We start from the raw sequence: 26,432 nt of genomic DNA on the forward strand, positions 1-26,432 counted from the left end.
AGCATGGGTAATCAGTTGTCTTTCCTAAGCAGCTGAAGAGTATTAAAAATACAAATACGAAGAAGACTCAAGTGACATGAAGAGTGAAAGCAATTAAATCATTGTCTTAAGACTGTATTCTTTAAAGAACCATTTAACGATCGAATGATGTGAGAGATATACAGTTTAAAAGTGAGGGTGCAAGATTTAAAAATAAGAAAGGACAGGCCAAAATCCTAAAGAAAAATAAACTTGAGCAGATTGTCCATAAAAAGCCGTAGAAGAAAAAAGTTTCAATAACAGAAACGTCGTCTTTTAAGGCCTATGCATGATAAAGGATCTGGGGAAAAAAAACTTGCCGACTATTCTTCCCGGCCTAATGATTTGGTTTATGGACAGGGTGGGGATTGGGGTGTGCGAAGGTCAGTGGAAGAACTGGCGATTCACTGTTCCAGAAAGAGTTCACTATCCACACTGGCTCGTTCATTCATTGCGGTCCATTGGGGGGCCGGTTCTGTCTAATCTCTCCATTTCCCTACACCATTCTACAGGAACAACCCGGCTAACTTTCCTGTTCATCCCAATTCCTGAAGAGAAGCTTTCATTGGCCAATCTCTGCCCTGATGTTGAATACACACTTTCAATGTTAGTCACCGAATTCCTCGAAAATCCTACACCTCTGCGCACCATTCCCAAAGAATTCAGTCTGCACACCTTGTGGTTCCCAGGTCAACCCCACTCTCTCCCAGCAGTCCCGCTTTAAGGTCCGCTGCCTAGCCCAGCGCGATCCGCCCGGCGGTACTAGCGCAGTGCACCGTCACCGCGGGAACGCGAACGCCTGTGCGCCCCACGACGCCCCGCCCCTACGGAGCGTGGCGGAAGTAGCCTGCTCTCAGTAAAGGAGGACGCGCACCACCTGGCCGAGCACGCATGCGCCAGCGCTGGCAGTCCTAGTGGTGGGGTCTGTCGCGTGGCTACCCCTTTCTTCTCCCGGGCTCACGCCATCTTGCTCCCCCCGCCCTCCAAGCCGAGTCACCTCTACTCTTTCAACACTCTTTGCCCCTACCCCGCCCGTTTCCTAGAGTATCTTGGGCCGCCGCAGCAGAAACCGCTCCTTCTCTGCCCCCACATTCTCCACGCGGGACCCGCAGCCGTGCCTACAAGTGTTCTAAAAGCAGAGGTTGTAGGGGGCGTGGGGGGCGGTGCGGGAAACGGGCGAGGGAAAGGTCAGGAACCGGGAGGGGTGCAGCGCGGCCAGCCTCGCTTCTCTAGGCCCTCTTCCCCCAGCCCATCGGTCCTTTAGTGGGCCGACCACTCCCGGTCCCGGCCGGGAAGTTTCTGTCCGTGAGTAACTGGCATTTAAGCTGAAGGGCTGAAGAGAGGGCGGTTGTGTGAGACACCGGCTAGGGGCTGCGCCCGGGTTCTGTGGAGTGTGGCGTTGACTCCTGACTCCTCCCAGTCGGCGGGTGGGCGTGGGGCGAGAGGGCCCCGCGGCGAGCCAGAGCTGGTGTTGCTAGGATGTGTTAAGAAACACCTTCCTCCTGTCATCTCGGCTTTGTTTTTTTGGGAAGAATAGTTCCCAAAGAAGGAAAACGATGCTTTAGGGGCAGGGTGGAAGAGGAGCGAGGTAACGGTAGTAGAACTGTGGCATCCCAGAAAAGGAAAAGATCGACTCTATTGTACGTGATTGAGCCCAAATCTTTGAGCCTGGGGAAATTATTTATTTAGCCTGTCTGTGGCTCGGTGTTCTGTTTTGTGAAATGGGGATCGTAGTAGCGTAGCTCAGAATTGTGAGGATTACATGCCATACTACATGTTAACGCTTACAACAGGGCTAGGCACTGTATAATATATTAAAAGTGACTGGACCTTATTTTCTGAATTAAAAATCAGGACACATGTTTGGACAAGTGAGAGTGAATTTGTGAGGTCAGTGGAATATGATATCTGACATTCAGAGGCGATCCTGGGCATATTGTACACGTGGACAAATTAGTATATCTCCATGATGGTGATAGATACTTTAAAGCATTTCCTTTGAAAGAAACGTGTCTGGGAGGAGAGAATTTGGTGTCAATATATGTGAGGGCAGAACCTTGGAAAAGAAGTTAAGTCTGTAAAGATATACTTGAAGACTGCATTGAAGGCAAAAATGGTGGAATTTCTGGTGATTGTTCCAGAGAGGCTGGATTTGATGGGATGTGAAGAACAATTTACTGATCGTTGTACTTTGCAAAAATAAAATGCACCTCATTGTGCTGTTGCAGATTTCTTGTGGAGGTATTCAAGCAGTGTGCCTACCCCTAGAGCAGCACTATCCAGTAGAATTTTGTGCCATCATGGGAATGTTCTATAATCTATGGTGTCCAGTATGGTGTCTGCTAGCCACATGTAGCTGATGAGAATTTGAAATGTGGCTAATATGACTGAGGAACTAAATTTTAAATTTTATTTGATTTTAATTAATTAAAATTTAACTGGCCACATGTGGCTAGTGACACAGCATAGATCCACAGTCTAGGCTACTTTGAAACCCTTCCCATTTTTTTCTTTTTTTTCTTTTTTCTTTTTTTCCCATTTTTTTCTTGATTTGGTCCAGTTTAAATCAGAGAGGCCAGTGCTTGCAACATTTGTTGCCTTAGGGAATTATAATTATGTTCAAATAATGCTTTTCATTTGAATACTGTAGAGTTCAAGTGTGGTCTTTTAGTACTTATTTACAGCTTTACAAATTAAAGCATTCTCTTGACTCCTACGTTGTACAGTTAATGCTATATCCAGTTGGGAAGTCAGAACACTATCCGGTTTTCTTTAATTATTATTTTACTGTATTGTGATCATGAGTTTCCACTACCTTTTATCATTTTGTTAGTTTTCAGTGAAAACTTTTAAAGTCTTTTAGCCCTGATTTTTTTTTCCATTTGAAAGATGGTGCTTTTTCTTTCATTTTAGCCTTTTGTATAATAAAGCAATTTGATAAATGGTATAGTACCATTTGAGCATTGTACTATTTTAGAAATAGTTTTGTGGATATTGGTATTTTTAGATTGTGCTCTTAACTCTGACCTGATATCTGTAAAATGGTGCTCTTGGTTTCAAGACTGAAGCTTATCTTAAACTTAAAGCTCATGAATTAAGTTATATACAGAGAATAACCTGTAACATACAAATCAGAATGGGTTGTTCTTATGTAGGTGATTGTGTGCCTCCATTAATCTGAGACAGTCATGGTTTAATGCCTGTTCGCCCCAGCTTAATTTTTAATAGAACTCATTCCACTATCAAAAATGTCCCAGTTGGGACCATATAATTATGTGGTCACCCTACTTTTAGGTTTGTTGAAATAACATAATATACTATATTACCATAAATGTTAGGAGGATTAACTGTATTGCAGTCTTAGAAATGTAGACTTTTAAGTAGTGACAAGTTACTGCTTTTATGTCTAAGTAATAGATGAGATATCTGAAATAAGCTCACCAAGTGACTTGTCCATTTAAAGCAGCTGTAATTTTAAAAATGTGCTTTTTTCTTTATAATTGGATAGAAATCTTGGGCAGGTTGATTTTTGGTTCTCTAAAACAAAATGATCTTTCGGTGTAGGAGGCTGCAGAGAAAGCTAGGCCATGCCAGTCAAATCAGAAGATGGAGTATTGTTGAAAATAACACCATTTTTATTTTATCGAAAGGTCGAACAGTGGAATCAGTTAGAAATTTGCTTAATATGTATTAGAATATTGAAGAAGGATTTTGCTTATAGTTCAAATAAGTAAAGAGAATTAATTCAGTCACATGCATTATTGTATTAATTAAATTTATACTGTAGTGTTTAAAATATTTAATTGGGAGTCAAACACTTAATTTGAGTCCTCACTCTGCTCCTACCAATCATGAGATTTGGGACAAGTTATTCAACCTTCTATGACATCATCTCTGTTTCCTCACTTATAAAATGAGGATAGTAATAGCACCAACTTCCAGGTTCATGGGGGTTAAAAGAGGTAACCCTTGTAATGTGTTGTCTGCAGCACAGCACATAAGATGTAAGTACTCAGTAAATATTTGCTGCTATAGCCTTATGTTTTCTTGAATAATCAATATGGAAGAGAGTTCTGAGATGCATTGAGGGTAGGTACAAAGAACTCTTAAAATTAATTCTGAAAACCTAGGTTTTGTTCTTTTCTGATATGTTCTCCTTTTGTAATTTTGGTTAAGGAATTTACCTTTTCTGAGTCTCAAATGGAATTAGTACCTGACCTTGTCCCACTTTTTTTTAAACTGTAGTTAAATATGGCAGAATTGTTAGTGGGCAGCAAATGAGGATTGCATGTATAAATTGTTGTCTTATTTTACAAACATTTTCATACTTAGGTAGTTTTGTCTCATCTTGTCTACCTACCATCTCCAGGAAAGACTGACCCTAAACCTACAAAAAATTGTTGTATATTTTAATTTGTAAGATAATGTAGAGTGTAATAGGCACCATTACAGAAGACAGTTCTATCTGACAAATTTTAAGTCATAGTAATGAGCTCTATTGGTCTGGTTATATTTTCTCTACGGATGACAACTCCATACTACAGCCAAGGGACCAACATTTTTTTCTTGATTTGGTCCAGTTTAAATCAGAGAGGCCGGTGCCTTGGGCTTGATCTGTTCCATCCACTGTGCTAAATATTGTATTTCATTGAGTTATCCTAACATGTCATTATGTCATTCTCATTTGACGTGATACTGATGAGGGTCTTAATATCAGGAAATGATTTGTAACCTTTTTTTTTGTACTTATACTACTGTCTGATATTATCTGATAATTCATGGATATTGAAGCTATAATAAGACATAAGATTACGAATATGAAAATAGTATGCTCTCTGGCATCTGGCATATAGTGTGTGGTCAGTGCTGAAAAATGTTATTCACTGAATTCAGGGGACAGTACTTTTAAAGAATTTATGTAAATATGCTTTATGAACTGTAAAATACTATACAAATACATAGCATTTAAAAAATGGTGTACTTTTACTATTTTAAATGCTACAGAGATTTATGACTGAATCCTTGCATGTATCATTTTATTTATATAATTTGTTTCTGAGTCTTTAAAAGAGTACTCCCTTATCATAACATTCCATCTTTGAGAATATAAAGCATATTTAATATAATTCTTTGTGGTATAGTTTCAAGAAGTTATACTTTTGGTTGAATTCGTAATCATCATTGTTGACAGGAACTGAGTGCTTTCTGTGTATCAGGCACTGTCCTAATGCTTTACATACATTATTTTGTGTAGCCTCTGAGAGCAATTTTTTTATTCTCCATTTTAAAGGTGAGGGAACTGAGGCAGGGAGGTGCTGTGACTTGCCTAAGGTCACATGACATGTGAAGTGTTAGTGACTGTATTTGAACTCCAGACCTCAGCTTTTACTTCTGTACTGTGGTTTGACAGAGACACATGGTTCATAACAAAGTTGACTATGACAGAGACATTGTGGAGGTCTTGTAAGTTGATTATGATAAACTTTTATTTGTATGTTCCTCGTAGTGTAGTAGAAAGAACTCTGGACCAGGAGTCAGGGAACCTCAGTTTTAGTCCCAGCTGTATCACTAAATAGTGATGTATCCTTAGGTATACCGTTCAAGAAACCCCTCGGGACTTCAGTTCCTCACCTGAAAAATGAGGGATTTGGATGAAATTAGTGATTTTCAAACTGTAGTTTTGAAGCCTGCTCAGATGTCTTTGGTCCCCCTCCTGCCAATTTACTTAGTTCTACTTTTGTCTGTTTTAGTTGTTTATCTGATGGCTAAGAGTTTCTTTTAAACAGAATTCCTGAGCTTAATGTTTAAAGTTACCAGTCTCCAGGATGATTTAATGACATTATAAGTCCCCTGACTACTATGTGTACAACTCCTCAGTAATTCCACTGAGCACTAAAATGGGAGAGGATTGGTGAATTTTAGTTAAAATAATGTAACTAGATGGACTGAACATTTCAGATTATTAGATACCTGGGATCAGAACCTGCTTTTCATTAGATTCATGACCTTTTTTTTTTAGTGGTATTTTTACTCTTAATTTCTTTATTGGTAGAGGGAAAATACTTGCTTTGTAGGATGATAGTGAAAAAGTGTGAGGTAATTCTGGGGAAAGACTCTTACAAACTATGAATGCTCATACAAAGTCATCTATTTTTCACATGCCTACAATAAATCTTCCATTCTTTTTCTTTTTTAATCATATAAACTTTTTACCTACAGCTGATAATTTATTGAATTGTTTATGTTTAATATGGAATTCTCATAAGGTTTATTATTTCTAGAATGTGAATTTAGACTGGAATAGAACCTTGATCTTTAAGGGACTTTGGAGGGCATTTAGTCCTATATCTTGCTCCTTTTTTGACACCTTTGTCAAATATTCTTAACCTTTAGCATTGGGAGTGTAATTGATTTTGCACATATATGAAAAGTTATAAATGACCATAAGTCACTCAAATATATAATTTTATATTAAAACAACTGTGTTTTAATGTTGGGAAAGTAAGCTTGCCATTTTGTCAGGATGCTATGGATAATCTGGTAGGAATATATATGGATTTTTTTTATTAGAAAAGTTGTAGGTTTACAGAAAGATGCAGAAAATGCAGAGTTCTCATGTACCTGCCCCCATTGTTAACATTTTGCATTAGTGTGTGGTACCTTTGTTATTACAGTTGATGAGATAATATTATTATCGTTGTACTTTCAGTGATAATCCATAGTTTACAGAATTGTTCACTGTGTTGTACAGTCCTGTGGTGTGTTTTTTTTAATTTTTAATTTTTGTTCTAGCAACGTATATACTGCTTAAAATTTCCCCTTTTAACCACATTCAGATGTATAATTCACTGGTTTTAAATGTATTCAAAATGTGTTACCATCACCACTATATGTTACCCAAACTTTTCTATCACCCCAAACAGAAACTCTGCACCACCTGAGAATTAACTCCCCATACCCAAGCCTTGGTAACCTTTTTTCTAGTTTCTGACTCTTATGTTATAGGAATATTTGCATTGTACTTTGGGGACCATTTTTGCAAGAAAGTGTGTGTGTGTGTGTGTGTGTGTGCGCGCACGCATGTATATGTATTTTTAATTCAGTACTTTTGTAAGAGAATACTGGATACCGAAACACATGGAATAAAGACCTACATTAAAATGAGCCTAAAGTAGAAAAAAATATAATAGAAAAAAATTGCAAATAGGATATGTCAATATACAGTTTCTCCCTCTCTTTCTCTCTCAAATTTTCATAGTTTACAAGGTGTTTTGATATTCTTCTCAATTCAAATATATTTTTTGAGTGCCCATTATAGGATAGGTACTGTGTTCTTCATAACATCCCCGTGAGGCAGGCAGAAATTATTCCTGACTTGTAAACAGCTTGAAAGATTAGTTAATCCTTATTAACAGGGTCTACTCTATTTATTAATTATCCTTTTTAAGAAAAACCCTATGGCCCTGACTTTTATTTCACTTTTCTGCCTTACGACATCTGATGTTAAAAGGCTCCTGCAGAATTTCATCTCCTCTTGAATGTCTAATGGATGTCTCAAACTGAACATGGCCCAAACTGAACTTTTGTTTTTCTTTTTCTTTCCAGTCTTCTTGGTCTTAGTAAATGGCTCCATCATTCAACCAATTGCTCAGGCCTCAAACTCCAGTCATCCTTGACTGTTCTCTCATACCCCATGTCTAATCCACCTGCAAGTCAGATCTACCTTCAAAAATATTCTAGAAATCTGACCACTTCTCATCATCTCCACTTGTTACACTAATTCAAACCACTGTCATCTGTTGTCTGGTCAGCTTCCTCAGTTCCTAACTAGTCTCTTTGCGTGCTTACAGTATATACTCATAACGCTGGAGTTATCTTTTTAAAACCTAAAACATTTCAAGACACTTCCCCTTGAAAATCCTCTAATAGTCTGATATTATATTCAACTAAAATTTAACCTCTTATGGCCTACAAGGCCGTATATGATCTGGCCTCTTGCTATCTCTCAGGCCTTATTTTCTACTGCTTGTCTCCTTTGCTCACTTAACTCTAACCACCTTGGCCTCACGATCTTTGTACTTGCTGTTCATTTTGCTTGGAAGCTCTCCTCCAGAGCTCCCTCCTGGACTTTCGTCAGATCTTATATTAAATGTCATCTCCTATTTGAAATCAACTTGTTTCACTTTTTTTTCTGTAGAATTTACCACTACCTGAGGTTAGATTATGTTATGTGTATATCTTATATTGTAATGTATTTTTGTCTGGCTTAGTCACTGCTATATCCCTGACTCTTGGAATACTTTTTAGCCTATTGCAAGTGCTCAGTAATTAGTTATGAATCAATAATCCGAAGCACAGGTGGAACATTGGCTTTAAATAAGAGGGTACTTTTATTATAAGAGGAGAGGGTAAAGAGAAGATACAGTGACTTTGGTAGCGGAGAGTGGAGGGAGTTACTAAATAATGACCTTTTATTTCTCTGTGAAGTAGGAGGTGCCATCATCAATAGAGGGAGGGATTGGGTGCAGGGCAGTAGTATGTTATTAAACTAAATTCATATGCACTAAAATAATTGGTTAATAGTAAACCAAAATAATTAATAAACTAAAATGGTGAGACATCAGAAAAAGGAGAATTCCTTATGGTTGTGTATCTGGGAAGGCTTCTTGGAGATGTTGAGGTTAGGTTGTATACTTCTAGACTTGTGGGATTTGTACGGATGGAGAGGAGACAAAAGATCTTGCAAGCCACAAGACTGTAGGGGTTAAGGTTTAAAAGAGCATGGGGTGATTTGGGACACACTGAGTGTTTCATTTGACTGCTATAGAAAAAGAAGCTGGAAAGGTTAAGTGGGACCGATTTTTAGATAGGTTTGTCCTCCAAGCAGAGGTGAGATATTGGAGGCTTCTGAGAATAGAAGTAACAAGTTTTGGAGGAGTGTTCTGAAGGGTAATATGTAGAAGTAGAAAGCTGGGAGATGGGTTTGAAAGGTATTTATTAAGGTGAGATTAAAAAGAAAGGAATTGATTTGGGATTGCTTTTGTTGAAGAAAAATCGCATGGATCAGAGTGCCTGGATGTAGGTAGGGATGGAGCTGGAGAATCAAAAATGCCCTGAAAGTTTTGATCTTACATGATAGAGGATTAATGTTGCTGTTATAGAGCTGGGGAGGTTGGACAGGGAAGCAGATTTGGTGGGGAGAAATATACCAGGAAATAGTGTAATATATTACAGAGAAGAGTACTTCTGCCTATGAATATGAAGTCCTTTGTAATTGTATCAAAACAGTGGTTTTCTTTCTGTTTACAGTATAGCTAATTTATCATTTCGATCATTAGGTGTTCCTTATGAATAGCTATAGCTTCTTATCCATATTATAAAATTAAACTGTGACTTTGATTAGGAAGTATTTCTTGTAGTTTTTAAGAAAAATAATCACTCAGTGAATGGTAAGGCAGAATATTTCCTTAGATCATATATTACTCTTATGGTGCTTCATAATTTTCAGAGTACTTTCACTTCTGCATATGTTTCATTTGAACAGTATCTCGTAAGATATGGGTAGTTTGAGTTTGCTATTCACTTATCTTGGGTTTGTTTCTGAACTATAGTTAAATATGGCAGCTGTTTATTATTTTTATGGTTTATTTTCAGATTTTAACAAATTTTAAATCTCAGTACAGTTTTTCCATAATAATTGAGTGGATGTGATGGTCCTCCTGTTCTCATGATATCCTGTGCATTTTTTCCAAACTCATTCTTTTGGGTATGTCTGTTAACTGCACTACGCTATGAACTACTAAATGGCAAGGATGTGGCTTTTTTATTCTTGTATTCTTTATTATTCCATTCAGTCATTTGTTCATTCAGCCAAGATTTACTGAGCATCAGCCATGACAGCAGAATATTAGGTGCCAAAATTACAAATAAAACAGTGTCCTGTCCTTAAGGAGTAAGCAGTCCGAAGATAAGCGAAGTTGTAGTCACACTACAGTGTGAAAAGTACTATGACAGATGCGGTTTATTTCCTTGAACTCATTTGGTGTATGGAAAGTGAATAAAAGTGATTTTTTTTAAATAAGTTATGAAAAATACAGGTAGCATTGGTTTCAGATAAATTGCTATTGATTTCAAAATAGATATAAATTATTTGTTAGTCATCTGTTCTTTGGATTATTTATGTTATACTTCTCTTTCAGCAGATACTTGAGTGAGCATTTAAGTTTTATACCTTCCACAGTCCATTGAAATGGGACATATATTAATGTTGTAATTGTCATTCTGTTACCTCAAACACTAGATTTAGATGTTTGAAAACTTTGTGCATTTAATTGTTACTATTTTTTTGTATTCTCAGTGATTGAATGGACATTCTGTATTATATTTCACAGCAGGAGAAATTCAGATGATGATATAATTTGAGTGTTTTTAAAACAAAACTTTATAATAATGTTGACTTAACCATAATTGCTTCCTGCCTTTGGAGTTTTATGAAAATGAAAATATTCTTTTTTTAAAAGTTTATATTTTTATATTATGTGGGATGTTCATGTTTTGAATGATTAGAATTGAGAGACTAGATGTTCAAAATCTGTACATAGATCTGCTGAAGTAGTTTTCCTTGTTAGTGATATAGTAGAAGAAATAATATAGTTTCCTTTTATCTATAGATTTGGTTTTTTTGTTTTATTACTAGGTTAAAAAAAAATCTCCCTAGACATTTTCTTTTTTCAGACATAGACTTAAATATCTTGATTCTTAGTAGTTTAAAAATTGGGAGAATGAAAAAGTATAACGCTGCAGTTTTGTATCTTCTGTGTTTTTTCATTAGAGCATTTGTAGGTTTACAGAAAAATCACACGAAAAGTACAGAGTTTTCAAATATCCCCCTTGCACACACAGTTTTCCTTATTAACGTTATGTGTTAATGTGGTACTTTTGTCACATTGATGAAACAATATTATAATTATGTTATTGACTTTAAAAATCCCATTGTTTTTAAATAAATGGGTAGACAGATAAAATTTCACAATCCAGTTATTTTTTGTTGTTTTGAGGGGTGTAATAGTAATGTTTCTCAACTTTTTGAGGTCTTTTAAGTTAAGGATGTTTCATGGTATTTCTTTGGTCAGTCAGTCACTAAAAATATAAGATATAAATAGAAATTCAGTAGCATGTTCATTGCATTTTTGCTTAGCTTTTTGCGATATGTAACTTTAATACAATTAGAATTTTTTTTTTTTTTGGTAGCAGTGTTTTCTGAGGAAAAGGCTACATTCTTGAAATTTATTGTTTTAAATTATATTACAAATGTAAATGTTTCTTCTTTGGAACAGGATTTTACAAGTGTGACGTATTTTTTTGGCTTACTGATCAGTTTTAAGTAGTGTTAATCAGAAATGAACTTATTCCACAGGTTCACATTTAAACTGTGACATGTTGAAATAATATAGGTCCCAATCTGCACATCTGAATTCATTTTGTAAAATATGGCAAACAGCTGCATTTGGATTGAAAGCTAAAACAACTGCAGGACATTAACCCACTGAGAAGATTACAGTAGGTTTTCAGTTCCATGTTAACTGTATTTATTAGAGAAAATTGACTTGAGTGCTTCTGCTTTTAACCGACTTTTTTTTTTAATGTCTGGAAGAAAGGAAGTAAAGCATTGGAATGATAGGACTTTGATGTGTAAAGAAGTTAATGTCTAAAGAAGTTAATTATCGAAATCAAACAAAATGTTGCCAGGGGAAATAATATTTTAAAGGTCTAATGAGCTATCAGCTCATCATGTCAAGAAAAATGTTATTCGCCTATTTGATTTAAACATTAAATAACTTGACTGTGAAAGGATGATCATGGTTATAATAAGCTAGGATCGGGACCTTTTACCTCTTAACAATAAATAGTCTTGATGTGAAACATTTGCACTAGGGGGACAACTAAAGAAAGCTGTGGCTTTAATATGAATTTACTTTCTAAAATGTCTCCTGTTCAGAGTGAGCTAAAGCAGAGTGACTGGATTTGCAAAATGACAAAGGGGCAGATTGCTCCACCAGTGTCTTAAGACATTTGGCCATAGGATAATCTCATAGCATGGCATGTCTGTCAAACCTGACATGAGTCTACTCAAATCCCAACTGTGTTTTGGGAGGCTGGGGTTAATACATAATCTTTTGAATTTATCATTTTCTCCAGGTTGCCTCTGTCAGTCTTCTTTTGGGACAACAGGGAAAGCATTTTCTGTGGTTTTTGAGAAATCCAAGTTCCTTTTTTAGCACTTTGTCTTGACAGTGTAGGCCTGTTTGTGGAAGTCCTTGGTTTCCTGTCTATTTTCGCCTGGTCTTGGACTGGTGATGTGATTTTTTTTTTAGTCTGAGTTTGAAATTGTAATGTTTCTATTCTTATACCATTTGTAAGGGGGGAAAACATATTCCAAAAGTCTTTGTACAAAAAAAATAGGACAAATTTAGACTTAAAAAATGCAGTGGCCTTTCTTAGCATTAGGTTCTTTAAGTGTTTTAGAATTTTGGTTTTCACACTCAATTTGAGTGGACCTTTTTTCTTTTTCCTTCTATTTCTCTCTGCTCTTGCACTCTCTATCTAGTGGTTTTGGCCTAGCCTTTAGTGCCCTCAGACTAGAGAAAGGACTTGTTGGTATGTAGTTGCTTCTGCCAAAGACAGATATTGGGATATTCCATACATATTATATATCTTGCTGCTTGTCTTAAATCCCTGTTGCCTTCTAGAAAGGTTCTTACAAGGTATTCCAGTTTGCTAATGCTGCCGGAATGCAAAATACCAGAAATGGGTTGGCTTTTATAAAGGGGGTTTATTTGGTTACAGAGTTACAATCTTAAGGCCATAAAAGTGTCCAAGCTAAGGTGTCAACCATAGGGTACCTTCACAGAAGAATGGCCAATGGCGTCCAGAAAACCTCTGTTAGCTCAGAAGGCACTTGGTTGCTCCCAGGTTGTGTTTCAAAATGGCATTCTCCAAAATGTTGCTCTTGGGTGTTTTGTCCTCTGCTAGCTGCAGCTCTGCTTCAAAATGTCACTCTCAGTTACTTTTTACAGTGAGCTCCTTCTGTCTGAGCTTTTATAGGGCTCCAGTGAACTAATCAAGGCCCACACTGAATGGGCGAGGCCACTCCTCTGTGGAAGTTATCTAATCACAGCTATTACCTACAGTTGGGTGGGTCACATCTCAATGGAAACAACCTAATCCAAAGGTTCCAATTTAATCAACACTAATATGTCTGCCTCCACAAGACTACATTAAAGAATATGGCTTTTTCTGGGGGATATAATATATAGAAACCAGTACATTAAGCCTATATTTAAGCAATGGTCTGTACTAGCTTTTTTTTTAGCCTTCTTTCATGGGGTCCAGCCCTTCCATCTTGGTGGGTTATCCTGATTCATGTTCCCTGTATTAATTTTAGCCTCCATTACCTACAGGACTGGTCAGATTAGAGGGAAGTATTAAAAGGATAAATTTTGCAACAATGTGGAGAATGAATTGACATGGGAAGAGAGGATGTAGGTGGAGCTCATAGAGGGCCATAGCAGTAGAGCAAGAGGGGAAGGATGTAAGAACATAAAGTTTCTTAAAATTATAGGTTGCAGAAGAAGGAGTCAAAGATAATGACAGATTTTGAGCTTTGTTGACTAGTACCTGCTAGTAGTGATATTAGTAGTAAAAACTGAACTTATTTTATAAGGAGATTACTTAATATTTGTTCAATTGTATTGAGGTCTTGTGAAAATATTCAAATTATTTAAACTTGTGTGATTATGAAATAAGGTAGCAAGTCTAAATTTATGGTATAAAAGGTTTTAGCATATCAAAAAGGGAAAGTTCTTAAGGTTTTTCTGTTTATAATAATAATAGCTAACCTTTATTGAGCGCTTACTGTGTACCAACTACTGTTCTGAAAGCTTTGTATATGTTGATAAGTTTATTTAATCCTGTTAACAGTCTTAAGAGAGAGAAATGTCATTCCCATTTCACAGGCCAGGAAACTGAGGCATAGAGTTGTTAAGTAACTTGCCCAAAATCCTAATGAAGCAGCAGAGCTGGGATTCAAAACCAGGCTGTCTGACTACAGAATTTGCCCTCTTGATTGGTTTTATATACTTCCTTAAAAGTTCTCTGTACTGCTTTATTTTATCATATATTAATTCTAAATTTGTTATATTCATTTGTAGAATTTGCAAAGTATTTTTATTTTAGGGAGAATTATTGATAGTATTGCAAAGTTTACATGAACATAACTAACATTTCTTGAACATTTGCTGTGTAGTAGTTAAGGCTTTTATCTGCTTTCATAAATTTGTTTTGATGTTATTTTGACTTATTTTTGTTTATAATACTGCCACTAGATTAAATAAAATGGTATACATTAGGATTGGCATCTGGTTTTCCACTGTGCATCAGTTTGCTTTTATTGGGAGATAAAATATCAGGTTTAAATTGAATGAATTATTTATCTATAAAATTATAAAACATCATAGTGCTTGCTTCTCACCTACTGATTAACTTTATTTGTATTATTTGTATTTTTATTTTAGGATTTGGTTCAAATGGGAATTAGATTATGCTGCAGTTTTCTAATTTTCTACCTTACAGCTGTGCATCTCTTACTTTGAATGAAATCTTACTTGGAACCCCAATATATAAAATAGAAAAACCAGAGTTGTTCTGGTATTCTGGATGAAACTGGGCTAGGGTATGCTTGAGGGCCATTGGGACCTCCCTGAAGTATTGCTAGTGAACTGTAGGGCTCCCTGAAACACATTTTGAAAACCACAGAGCTCTATTAAAATATTTCCATGAGTATTTTTCTTCTATTACTTCTGCAAAATAGTTACTGAGTGTTTGTCCCTCAAGTGAGTAATTCTTTGGTATCTTGACCAAGCAGTTTTTTCAACCTTTTTCTTTTTTATAAAGAACATTACGTATGAACAAATCAGATTTACATAAAACAGAATTAATCAGAAATATAAAATGTTCTGTACTTTTTGAAGTAGTTTATAATTGCTTCCTTTTTTATGCATTTATTTATAATTAAAATACATTTTTTAAGCTTTTTTTCTGTTTTCTGTTTAGATGACTAATACTGCATCTAGTCCAATGTCCAACACCGCTTCAAGTAGTGGAAGAAGTGCAGGGAAGTCTATAAGCTTTGCGTTTGAATTACAGAGTATGATGTAAGTATGTCTCTGCATCTCGCTTAGTATTATTTTAAACTTATTGTTATTGAAAAAAGACTATAGAAATAAAATCTGTAAAACTTAATTTGGAAATAATCATTTCAAAATGAAATAATTTCTTATAACATTTTAAATAGAAGAGGCAAATTGGTAAAAAATGCCAAAATCTGTGTTGTGTATAATTTATTACTGTTTTAGTTTTAAAGTTAGAAAATTGAGATTGATTATCTTCCTGAATAATTGAACTGTTTTTACAGAGAAGTTCTTAGTTTTTTTCAAAGTCGTAATTATATGAGCCTCATTTAAATTAGTTTTTAGGTTTGGTAAAACTTGAAATCACTGTATTTTAGAACGTTGGTAAAAAACTTAGAACATTTAAAGACCTATTTCCTTAATCTTTGAGAAATTCCATGTTCAGTTATTAAGGTTTCTTTCCTAAGTGTCTGCTAAACCTGATTTGTGTCTTCTTACATTGACTTAAGACTGAATATCTTGATTTATTGGAAGGTAGCATATTTATTAGAAATGATATTTGCTAGTTCTTATTAGTTTTTTTTGTTGGTTCAAGAGACAATTATCTGCAGAAGGGGAGCCAACACTTCAGGGCCCTTCTTTTCACATAGATATATTTATTCATGACTTACTAGGCAGTTTAAAGAGAACCTTTCCTGTCGAGCCTTAAGTGTCTCTTGTATTAAATGCCTTCATAGTAGATTAATTCCATTATGTGATGATTATTTTTTAAAGATAAAATGAATTTGAGCATATACCTAATATACTTTAAACAACAGTGAAAACATTGGTGTCATAGTTTCTCAAAATTTTTGGTCTCAGGATCCCTTTACACTCGTAATTATTGAGGACTTTAAAGAGCATTTGTGAGTTATGTCTACTAATATGGTTCAGAAATTAAAACAGAGTTAAAATTCTTTATTAGTTCATTTGAAAAAGCATAAACTCATTACATGTTAATATAAATAATGTATTTCTTATAAAAATAATTGTATCTTACTGTACTTTATGCATGATTTTTCTGTAAACCTACAACTTCTCTAATAAAAAATAAAATAATTGTTTTTTAAAATAAAAGAAATTGGTAACTCCTTTTGTTAGATAAGATGGGAATAAATTAAACTCATTCATTTGGGAACTGTATGAAGTGGGCCTTGTTTTAAATTGTGGAAAATTTTTAAGGTTTATACTTATACACATTTGTAGACTAGTTTAAGTTTTTTCTTTATGGATACGTTAGTGACATTACATTAAGAATATTTTATGTGTTGTGTTAATTATGTCTTTTTAAAGCATGTTCTGGAAGGTTTATAGCAATGTGAAGAAATTCATTTTCCTGTAAAGCTCATTCTCTGATCTACCTTTTTTTTTTTTTTTTTTGAACTTTTACTTTGGAAAATTTCAAATTTACAAAATTGTAAGAATAGTACAGTGAACCCCACATATCCATCATCAAGCTTTAACAATAATCATATTTTGCCAATATTGTCTAACCTTTCTCCCTGTTCTCCACTTTTCTTTTTTATGAAGTGTTTTAAAGCAGATTCCAGATACTTTAATTCAAATTTTTTGATATTTAAACAATATATTTGTTAATAGGTGAAAAACATGATCTATAGTGAGCTTTCAGCAAACTATGGCCCTGGGCCCATGGGCTCTGTGCTTGCTTTTGTAAATAAAGTTTTATTGGAACAAATAATGCTCATTCATTTACCTATTGTCTGTGGCTGCTTTCATGCTGCATGTCAAAGTTGAGTGTGACAGAGATCATATGGCTTGCAAAGTGGAAAATATTTACTATTGGGCCGTTTACAGAAAATGTTTGATGACTCCTGATATATAGAAACAGCTCTCTATAAAAAGAAATCTGTAGAGTAGTATTTCCTTTTGTCTGTTATACTTAGGAGAGGCTCTACTTGGTGAATATGATAGACTGCACACCATGTAAGAAAACAGAAAAAATTAAAAAAAAAACCTAAATTCAGCACTTTCTTGTTAAATATTTTTGCAAGTATCTTCCTAACTAATGTGCTTAAGCTGGATCCAGAAAGCAGAAGTTATTGTTGGCTACAGCTCTGGAAGAAATGTACATTTTACTTCCATTTCAGACCTCATAGAGAGGCCAGTCCTAATAGTTACATTCATCATTTAAAGATTGCAGTTATTTTTTCCCCTTATGAATTAATTGCTTCTTAGAATAGGGAACTAGGACCAGAATTGAGAGAATCCTTTTTAATTTATCAATATTTTTTCTTGGTATAAGATTTGCAGAGTTTTGATTGTATAGAATTAGAATCCAGTATATATTTGATCCTTGCTTGTGTGCTTATTTCACATAAGGAAGAAGTGCATAATTAAGCTTCTGTTATTTTGTGTTGCAGGAATTTTATTCTGTGAATTCTGCTTTACTGCTGGTTTTTTACATTCTTCTAAGTCTGTCTATATTGCTGTTTTTCAGTCCTCTACTGCTACTGTCTTCCCCATCCATTCACTACTAATGAGCCATTTTTCTCTTGGCTCCCTGCCCTCTATCAGTATTGTTGCATCATTTCCAGGGAATAGTTTCACTGAAAGGTTGTCACTGCTAGTTGTCAAACAAATGAAATTGTCATGATCTGCTATTAAACATAGAACTGGCAGCCATCTGTTCTACTATTAAAGCTTTGATAGAACTTACACTATTTTAAATTTGGGTGGTAAATATCAGTGAAGCATTCCTTTCAGAAGTGCTTTAAACAAAAGGAGTAGTCATCAAACAATTGAAAGTGGGTTGGGGATGATGACATCTGTCCATTTCATAGCGAAAATTGTTGAACAAATTTGCTGTATGATCCTCTTTGAATAACATGGACTGGAAGGGTCCAGAACCTTTTTCATTTTCAAGTTATTGAACTCAAACAACCTACAAGTAAGAAAAGTAATGTCTTTCAATCCATGTTGCAATAAACTTCTTAATAATTTTAATTTAAATTCACTCTTAAGGAGTCTTCATTGGGCTTGCTTCTTTATTTTAGTCATTTGTATATTTCTTGGCTTGTTCTGTTGTTCTTTTTCAGATATATAGGTCTGAACACAGTACTTTTAATGTGATTGGATTAAAAAAAAGATTTTGTTTATGTGTTAGGTATATATTTTAAGAAATCTTCCAAATGAAAATTTTATCCCAATTTAAAATCAACATTTTTTTTTCAGGATTTTCTTTCCACACAGTAAAATTTACCTTTTGAAGTGTACAGTTCTGCAAGTTTTGCTCTTTTAAAAATCAACATTTATTGAGCCCTTATTATATGGCAGGACTAAATTCCCTCAACAAGCATATAGTGTGGCAAGAAAGAATGGTGTGGAGACACATAATTGCCATGAAATGGGACATGAGAAATTCCAGAGTAGTACAAAGCAGGGTGTGATGAACTCTCCTGAGGGTGAGTTCCCTACCCTTAGATCTGACTTGTGTTTCCTGGACATTGTCATTAAGTATTTCATGAGCATCTCAAACTCAGTTTAGAATGTCTAAAACTGAACTAATCATTTTCTCAGTAAGGGACAAATAGCAGCAACTGTTTATCCATTGCTGAACTAGAATAGGAGACGAGGGCTTGTTGTATATGTAAAATAGTATCATTTGGCTTTTTAGCATTATGATGTTATGAGTTGTGAAAGAATATGTTCCAAGTTTTAACCTCACCTTAACCTGGCTTTAAAGAGAGCTAGTATGTAAATATCTGAATTATTAGTAGATGGTTATTAAACTGACACAGGATTCTTTCAAGTGTTGAGTTTCCTTAGTGCATTAAAGTTTTTTAGGAAACTGGAGGAAAAAAATTCTGTCTATGCTAACATAGATATACTGTAATATTGTAATTTCAGTGATACTTTAATAATACCAGTAATAACAGCAAATGCTTATGTAGAGCATAGTGTGTGCTGGGCACTCTGTCTAGGACTTCTGTATACCATTTCATTGAATCCTTGCAACAACCCTATGAGGTAGATACTGTTATTCCTCTTTTAAAGATGAGGAAATTGAGACACCAAGATTTTAAGACTCAACAAAAATTACCCTGAAAATCAGTGGCAAAACCTGGAATTTAGCCATGAAGTTTGAATCTAGAGTCTGTCTTCTTGACAATTATGCTAAACTGCATTTCAGTCAATAAAATTTATTTTGATTTATACAATTTAGTTTACAAATGAACTTTTACCAGTTTATATATGACTACTGTGTTATAATGAAGTAACAGTGCAAAAGCTAAATAATTGTTCTGTTAATTACATAGGTATTAGTAATGAGGTCTTATTTTTATAAGAATATTAGAGTATGGTGTTATATTCATATTATTATAGCATTTATTTCACTTTCCTGTACATAACCATCAAATCTTTTTAAGCAAGGGCAAATCAGTAGAGAAGTCTAATTTTTCACAGAAGTCATATGCTTATTATATCCTTATTGAATGTCCATATTTGTGATATTTCATAGTTTTGAATATAAACTTGGCCATATTATTGTTGAATATTTAAATGTCCTACTTTTATATTTTATCACTATTAAATAATATTTGATTTTAATTCCTGGTATTAAAATTACACTAAATACAAGGGTAAACGTATCCCTGTGCTTTTTGTGAAATACACTGTTTGGGATATAATATAAAAATTTGAAAAATTTGTAATACAAAATTGATCATAGTCTTTCCTGAAAGAGAATATGTATAAAAGCAAATTGAGAACATAAAATTATTGTGTAACAAAGTTGCCTGTACTTTTATTTCTTTCAAAAATGAAATAAGTAAATGTTTAAGTTGCTAGAATCCATCTAAATTAAGTACCTACAGTGAAAAAATGTGGCATTTTGTATAAATATGGCAAAAAACAATTTTGAATTTGTACTTAAATATCACTAGCAGTTCTTTCATAAAAAGGAAATAACTTGTTTAGGATGTTTTAGGATAGGATTTTCCCCCAGAAGGAAAATCATCTTGTTTACTCTTAGAAATGAATTCTTGAAATCCAGGGAGATAGTCATTTGAGTAACTCTGTGATGAAAATTCTTTGTTATATAGGGAAAAATTGGTAAAAATTGACAGGCTCATCATTCAGAATTGCAGTGTAGTTACACATTATCACACTGAAGAACAGAAATACCTGTTCTGAACCAATTTGATGGCAGAACCTGACCTTAATTAATATTCTGCTATTTACAGTCTTCAGTTTTTCTTAATGTGAATATTCATACATTTCACTGTGTTATCGTAGATCCTCCTGGGGGTGTTACATAGCTTCTGGTTTATGTAGGGCAATAAATGTCTAAAATCTAAAAACTTCTGAATTATGGGAAATACATATTTCATATAGGGGGTTGTAGACTTGTATCTCACTCACAATGTTAATATAAAGATTAAATGAGATGTCTAAAGCTCATAGTATTGTTCCTTGCTCCATGTTAGGTATGATTCTGTTAACTGTTACTGTGTTTTAATGCCTAACGTATTAATTAGGAAGTTTGAAAAAAGTATTTCAAATGCAGGGGGAAATGTTTCTAATTTTATGGGAAGAATTTCATAATGATAGAGAAAAAATGATTTGTCTACATTGCAGCATGCTGTCTAGTAGAACTTTATCAGTGATGGAGCTTTCTGTTTCTGTGCTGTCCAGTGTGATAGCCACTAATCACATGTACCTGTTGAGCAAATGAAATGAAGTAGATGACTTAGAGGCAGAATTTTAGATTTTATTTATTTTTAATTAATGATATTTAATTTAATGGTAGCACATGGCTACCATATTGGAGAGCACAGGAGAAATATAGAAAATATAAATTATACATAGAAGATTTCTTTTCTGGGTCACTTATAGTTTTATGGAAAAATACATTTTATCTGTTATATATATTGGTTTTATATTTCACTTGTAACAAAAGACCTTGACTTGCACTTTTTCTTTTTCCTATTTTTAGTTGTCATTGTCCTACAGTTCCTTAAATGTTTGGTGATGTTAAATTTTGGCTTTTTGGCAGGTCGTATTTGGAGCTTTAATATTATATTCATGTTCTGTTTTGTAGAAAGTATGAAAAAATATTTAAGTTTGTTCAGTTTCTTAGAAATGTTCTTTTGTGAGTATACATAATATCTTCATACTTAATTTTCCTGAATATTCTCTTGTCTATACCCCTGTATATATTGTATTACACTTGATTATCATGCTAGCATGTATAATTGAATATGTAATATTATTGTGAGTTTTGGGTGCTTATTTTGTGTAGCTAAATTTGCAAAATTTCTGGTAGCTGTAAAGTTAAGAATATGTTGTGTAGCATTTTGCCAGTTATTTTTATTTTTATCATACTGTGATTTTGACAACTTGTTAGTTTTAAAAGTACAAAGTTCAAAATTAATCTTTAAAAAAGTACTGGCTAGAAATGTATTCTTCAATACTGGAAATGTATTAGAAAGTGGTTAGTAATTTTGGTAGGAAATTAAAATTTGATATCAAGGATTATGTGTAGTCTTCTTACAATAAAATTCTATTTATAGAGAATGTAAAGAAACTCCCAAAATTAAAAAGGTGTAATTTTAAAAAGAACAGTAGATTGTTAATACAGTTAGGAATACTATTGTTTTTGACTAGTCATTGGTACTGAAGGCCAGTGGCACTTTTTAAGCTTGCTAAGACACAGTTTATTTCTCCCTAGATGTGAGAATGACAGGCAGTTTTACATTCTATCCAATGAAGTAGGCACTGAATTATTCTGTGATTTATTTTAATATAATCTGTTAACATATATATGTATATGTATATGCTTTTTTTTTTTCATTTTTAGAGAAGTTGTGGGTCTACAGAACAATCATACATAAAATACAGGATTCCCATTTACTATCCCATTATTAACATCTTGCATTGATGTGGAACATTTGTTACAGTTGATGATAGCATATTTTTATAACTGTACTATTAACTATAGTCAATGGTTTAACTTAGGATTCACTGTCTGTAGTGGAGTTCCATGTTTTTTTTTATTTTTATTTTTATTATGTTACTATATATACAATCTGACATTTCCCCTTTTAATCACATTCAGATATGTATTTCAGTGTTGTTAATTACATTCACAATGTACATCATGTAAAATATATATTGCTATGAGTATTTATACTATCTTTTGCAAATATGTTTTTTTTTGTACATCTATGCGTAGATATTTTCTTACCTTAGTTAAAACAACATAAGCTTTTTAAAAAAAAGTTGCAATGGTTATTAGAATGTTTTCTAACTGGCATAAATTTTTTTCCCAGGACAGAGTAAATAGAGAGTTCACAAACCACTTTTCTCGTGAAGAATAGTAACAACTAATCCTTAGTCTGTTATCTTTGATTGCTTTCTTCCTCCTTTACTTTTCATAGTTTTCTGTCTTAAAACAACTAGATTATGATCAGATTTTGCCTTTTCTGGGAAAGTGTTGATAGTTTTTTTTTGTGGCTTTCTCCATATTCCTGTGTTACGCTGATTGATAATGTATGTTCAGTAAGGATGGCAGTATATTGATAATATTTCTCTGCCATATTATGAGTTAAATTTTGTGGGCTGGCCTGGAAATCATTAATATTTATTTATTAAATAATTGCAGCATCCTTTCTGCCTGGAATTACTTTCTAAATAACCAGTCTTGGAAGTACAACCCATTTCTAAGTTAAACACTGATAGTATTTTTTATTCTGCCTCTTTCAATCTAGAATTTGAGCTTAACAGTGTCCTTTATACACCTCTAATTCTTTCGAAGGATATGAACAGAGAAAATGTTTGTTTATTCAGTAAAACTCCACTTATCTGGAATTTGTAACAAAATATAAATATTTTAAAGGGCAAATTGATGTAGAAAACAATAATGCCACGTGTAAATGAATGATTAAGGTAGCATGATATGGAGTGGGAAGATCGTGGTGCACTTCTGTATTGGTGGATTTTATATGTTAAGGATGAAAAAAAACAAATGGCCTCCCCCCCAAAACTTGGAAATTTCATGGGTAGGGGATTTATTATATCACAATTTTATTCAAAATTAAATGCCTTTTAATATTTCCTTATTATAGAAGCAGTTTGTTATTTTACGAAAAGAAAAAAATCAGAAAATATAGAAAAATCATAAATAACACCTAAACTCACTAAGTTAAGTCATTAGTGCTTTGGTATTTATCTTTCTGGATCCTTTTCACTGCATATAAAAATTTAAATATACCAAAAGTCCATAATATAATTAGCATTGTGTATGTTGGTTTTTTTTTTTTTTTTTTTTAACCTAATATATATTATTATGAGCCTTTTCCACTTTGGTAAATACTTCTACAGCATTATCTTTAAAGCTGCAATAGCTGACATTCTGTTATGGTGTCTTCAAGCAATCTTGTTAAAATACATTAGGTTGTTTATAATTTTTCGGTGCTTAGGTAGCATTGTAATGGACTTCCTTTATATATAGATCTTTAAACATGTGAATGGACATTTCATTAGGAATGATTCCCAAGACTGCAGAGGGCATGCTTAATTTTTAAGGCTTTTGATGACCTTCCATTAAAGCTTTAATAAGTTAGAATCCCTTTGAGAGTATATGTATGCCTTGCCAACATTGAGTAAAGCAATATGTCTGTATTTTTTGGCATGCAAGAATTGTTTTTAATTTAGTTTTTAATAGGTAATACATTTGCATATTTAAAAATAGGTATACAGTAAAAAAATCCTTCTACCTGTTGCCTGGTTTCTCCCCTTTGAGTAACAACTTTTGTTCTTTCTTGTGCATTCTTCCAGAAGATTTTTATCCATGTATAAGCTAGTATGAATATGTTCTTAATTTTTCCTCTTTATTCACAAAGTGCCATGCTATATACATTCTTTGCATGTTGCTTTTTTAAAGAAAAATTATATTTTTAAAAATAAATTATTTCTCCATAACGACTCATGGGGGGTATGTGTCTATGTCTGTGTGTGTGTGTGTGTGTGTGTGTGTGTTTAAATTTAGTCTTTCTGATGTTTGGTGGTTGAATTACTGTTTAACTTAGGAGGCCTCACTTAACACAAGGAAGCCTTTTATTCAGGGAAACTGAGACAACTTCTAAAGGGCTTACTTCAGTCATAGAAGTAAAAAGATCCTCACACAGATAAGCAAAAAGAAGAAAATAGAAACTGTCTGTAGTCCTCTACCAAGACAGTCATATACACTTCAGGGTGTGTGTAGGTGTTTATATAATATATTGTGAACATCTTTCCATGTCGTTAGACCTTATTGTTTTATTATATGGCTATCTGTCATGTTATTAATCTCATGTTTTGAGCCATTAAGTTATTTTCAGTTTTTCACTAAATGCTTTAATGAAGTCTTGATACCTATTACTTTATATAAAAGTCTCAGATAAGGAATTTTGGAGTCTGAAGACTTTTTTGATACTAATTCTATCATTTTGCCTTTAGGAAAGTTGATGTGATATACATTTCCATCAATATTTATGACAGTTATATCTCCCTCTATGTTTCTCTCTTTGACAATTTAGCAGTAGAAATACTGTGTTGTTTTAGCTTTTCTTTGACTACTGAGCTTGAAAATATTTTGGTCATATGTATTTTTTCTTTTGTGAATATCTATTCATGTTCTTAGTGCATTTTTACTGAGATCTTGTTTTATTCCTATGGTTTATTAAAGGCTTTTAATATATTAAAAGTATTGACTCTGTTGATCATATTTGGCAGTCCTCCCCAGCCCTCCATTTTTTGGTTTTCTTAAGTTTTGTTTAGTTATATTTTTAATATGGGAATTTTCATTTTTATATACTTAAATCAGTCTTTTTGTTTATCACTTCCAGCTTACACAGGAACTCCTATTCCTTAATTACTATGTATATTGTTCTGTACTTTCTTCTATTTCAGACTTTTAATTTTCACAGTTAAATATTTAATACATTATTTTGTTGTATGGTGTGAGGGAGAGTTTTAAGTTAAAATAAAATTATTTCGAATTGGTTTACCAGCAGTCTCACTGGCACAAATTAAATAAACCTTCCTTTCCTCTAAGAACTGAAATGCTACCTTTATCAGATAATAAATTATTTTTGAGTTTTCTGTTTTAATTCATTGAATTGTCTATTCCTTGGCCAGTAGTGCATCATTTTAGTTATTGTTGTTTTTTAATATGTTTTAATATTTGGTATTATAGTTCAAGTCCATCCTAACTCTTCTTTTTAAAACATCTCTTGATTGCCTTCCTATTTTTATTCTTCTAGACCCGATGAGTTTCTAGAAATCATTTTATCAAGTTCCAGTATAAATTCTAAGTGCAAATTTTAAGTAGTTTCAATTTTCTTTCCCTTTTATGCTTTTTGTTGTATACTCAGATTTCGGGCATTGGTCTGTGCAATTATCTTACTTTTAAAGTTGATTAATGAAATTGTTTTACATTTAGAATGTATTCAAAACAATAATGAATAGAAACAGCAAAAATAACTGACTAATAAGTGGGTTGGTTAACTAGTGCTAGTGTACGCTTAGAGGCTCTGAAGAACTTCTCCATTTTCTTTAATATTTGTTTTTTTTGCTTGAATGTAGAATTGTGCTATGCTTGCAGTATGTAAAAATCAGCGAAACTATCCCCTCAATTTTAAATCATTCATTTATTCTCTTATTTTTGAAAGATTGTACATAGCCTGAAACAAAAGACCAGTTTAATTTTTTTATAGATATATAAAATTGTAAAATTGTATTCTGACTAATGGAATTATAGACATGGGTATATATGTGATATAATACATAGATAATAAATATATCTAATATATTTATTTTATAAATAAATGAAGCTTATCTTTTTAAGTGATCAGACTAGTATTATTCTAGTCATTTAAATGAAAATATTTCTACAGTAGGTTATGCACATTTATGACTTCTTATAAATAGAATACCAGGCACAATTTAATCTTTTTTTTGTAAACTAAAGTTTTACTGTAAATATCAAGTGTTGCACTCTGCTTGTACTCTAGTGATGCTCTTAGGGACACTTGAGGCATAAAGTATAGTTTGCTCCTGTAAGTGGTCCTCCTTTGCTATGCTGTTTTGAGTTTTTATATTTATTTGTGTAGTTTTTATGTTTTCTTCCCCCCTTGGCAGCTGCTTATTCTATTGCTGTCATTATGCCCCCTTTTTAAATGCTGC

At 33.5% G+C, this 26,432-nt stretch overlaps 2 protein-coding genes across 9 annotated transcripts in view; one reads left to right on the forward strand and one right to left on the reverse strand.

Annotated features, from left to right (window-relative positions):
* The window catches only part of RUNX2 (RUNX family transcription factor 2), a 230,296-nt gene that overhangs the window by 179,099 nt on the left and 24,765 nt on the right, over nt 1-26,432 (reverse strand). The gene's annotated exons all lie outside the window — the stretch shown is intronic.
* The window catches only part of SUPT3H (SPT3 homolog, SAGA and STAGA complex component), a 618,339-nt gene continuing 592,830 nt past the window's right edge, over nt 924-26,432 (forward strand). For 5 of the 7 annotated variants that reach the window (XR_005217888.1, XM_037843147.1, XM_037843146.1 and 2 more), the window contains exons 1-2: nt 1,027-1,159; nt 15,130-15,230. Coding sequence is in view for 6 of the 7 variants with exons in the window: in XM_037843147.1 (XP_037699075.1) it covers nt 15,130-15,230 (101 nt within the window). In the remaining variant the exon portion in view is untranslated. Of the gene's footprint in view, nt 1,160-11,476; nt 11,578-15,129; nt 15,231-26,432 lie in introns of those variants that run through there. The other 2 variants (XM_037843148.1, XM_037843142.1) reach the window with 2 other exon arrangements.

The sequence above is a fragment of the Choloepus didactylus genome, chromosome 7 (genome assembly GCF_015220235.1).
Source record: "Choloepus didactylus isolate mChoDid1 chromosome 7, mChoDid1.pri, whole genome shotgun sequence".
In the NCBI taxonomy this organism is placed as follows: Eukaryota; Metazoa; Chordata; class Mammalia; order Pilosa; family Megalonychidae; genus Choloepus; species Choloepus didactylus.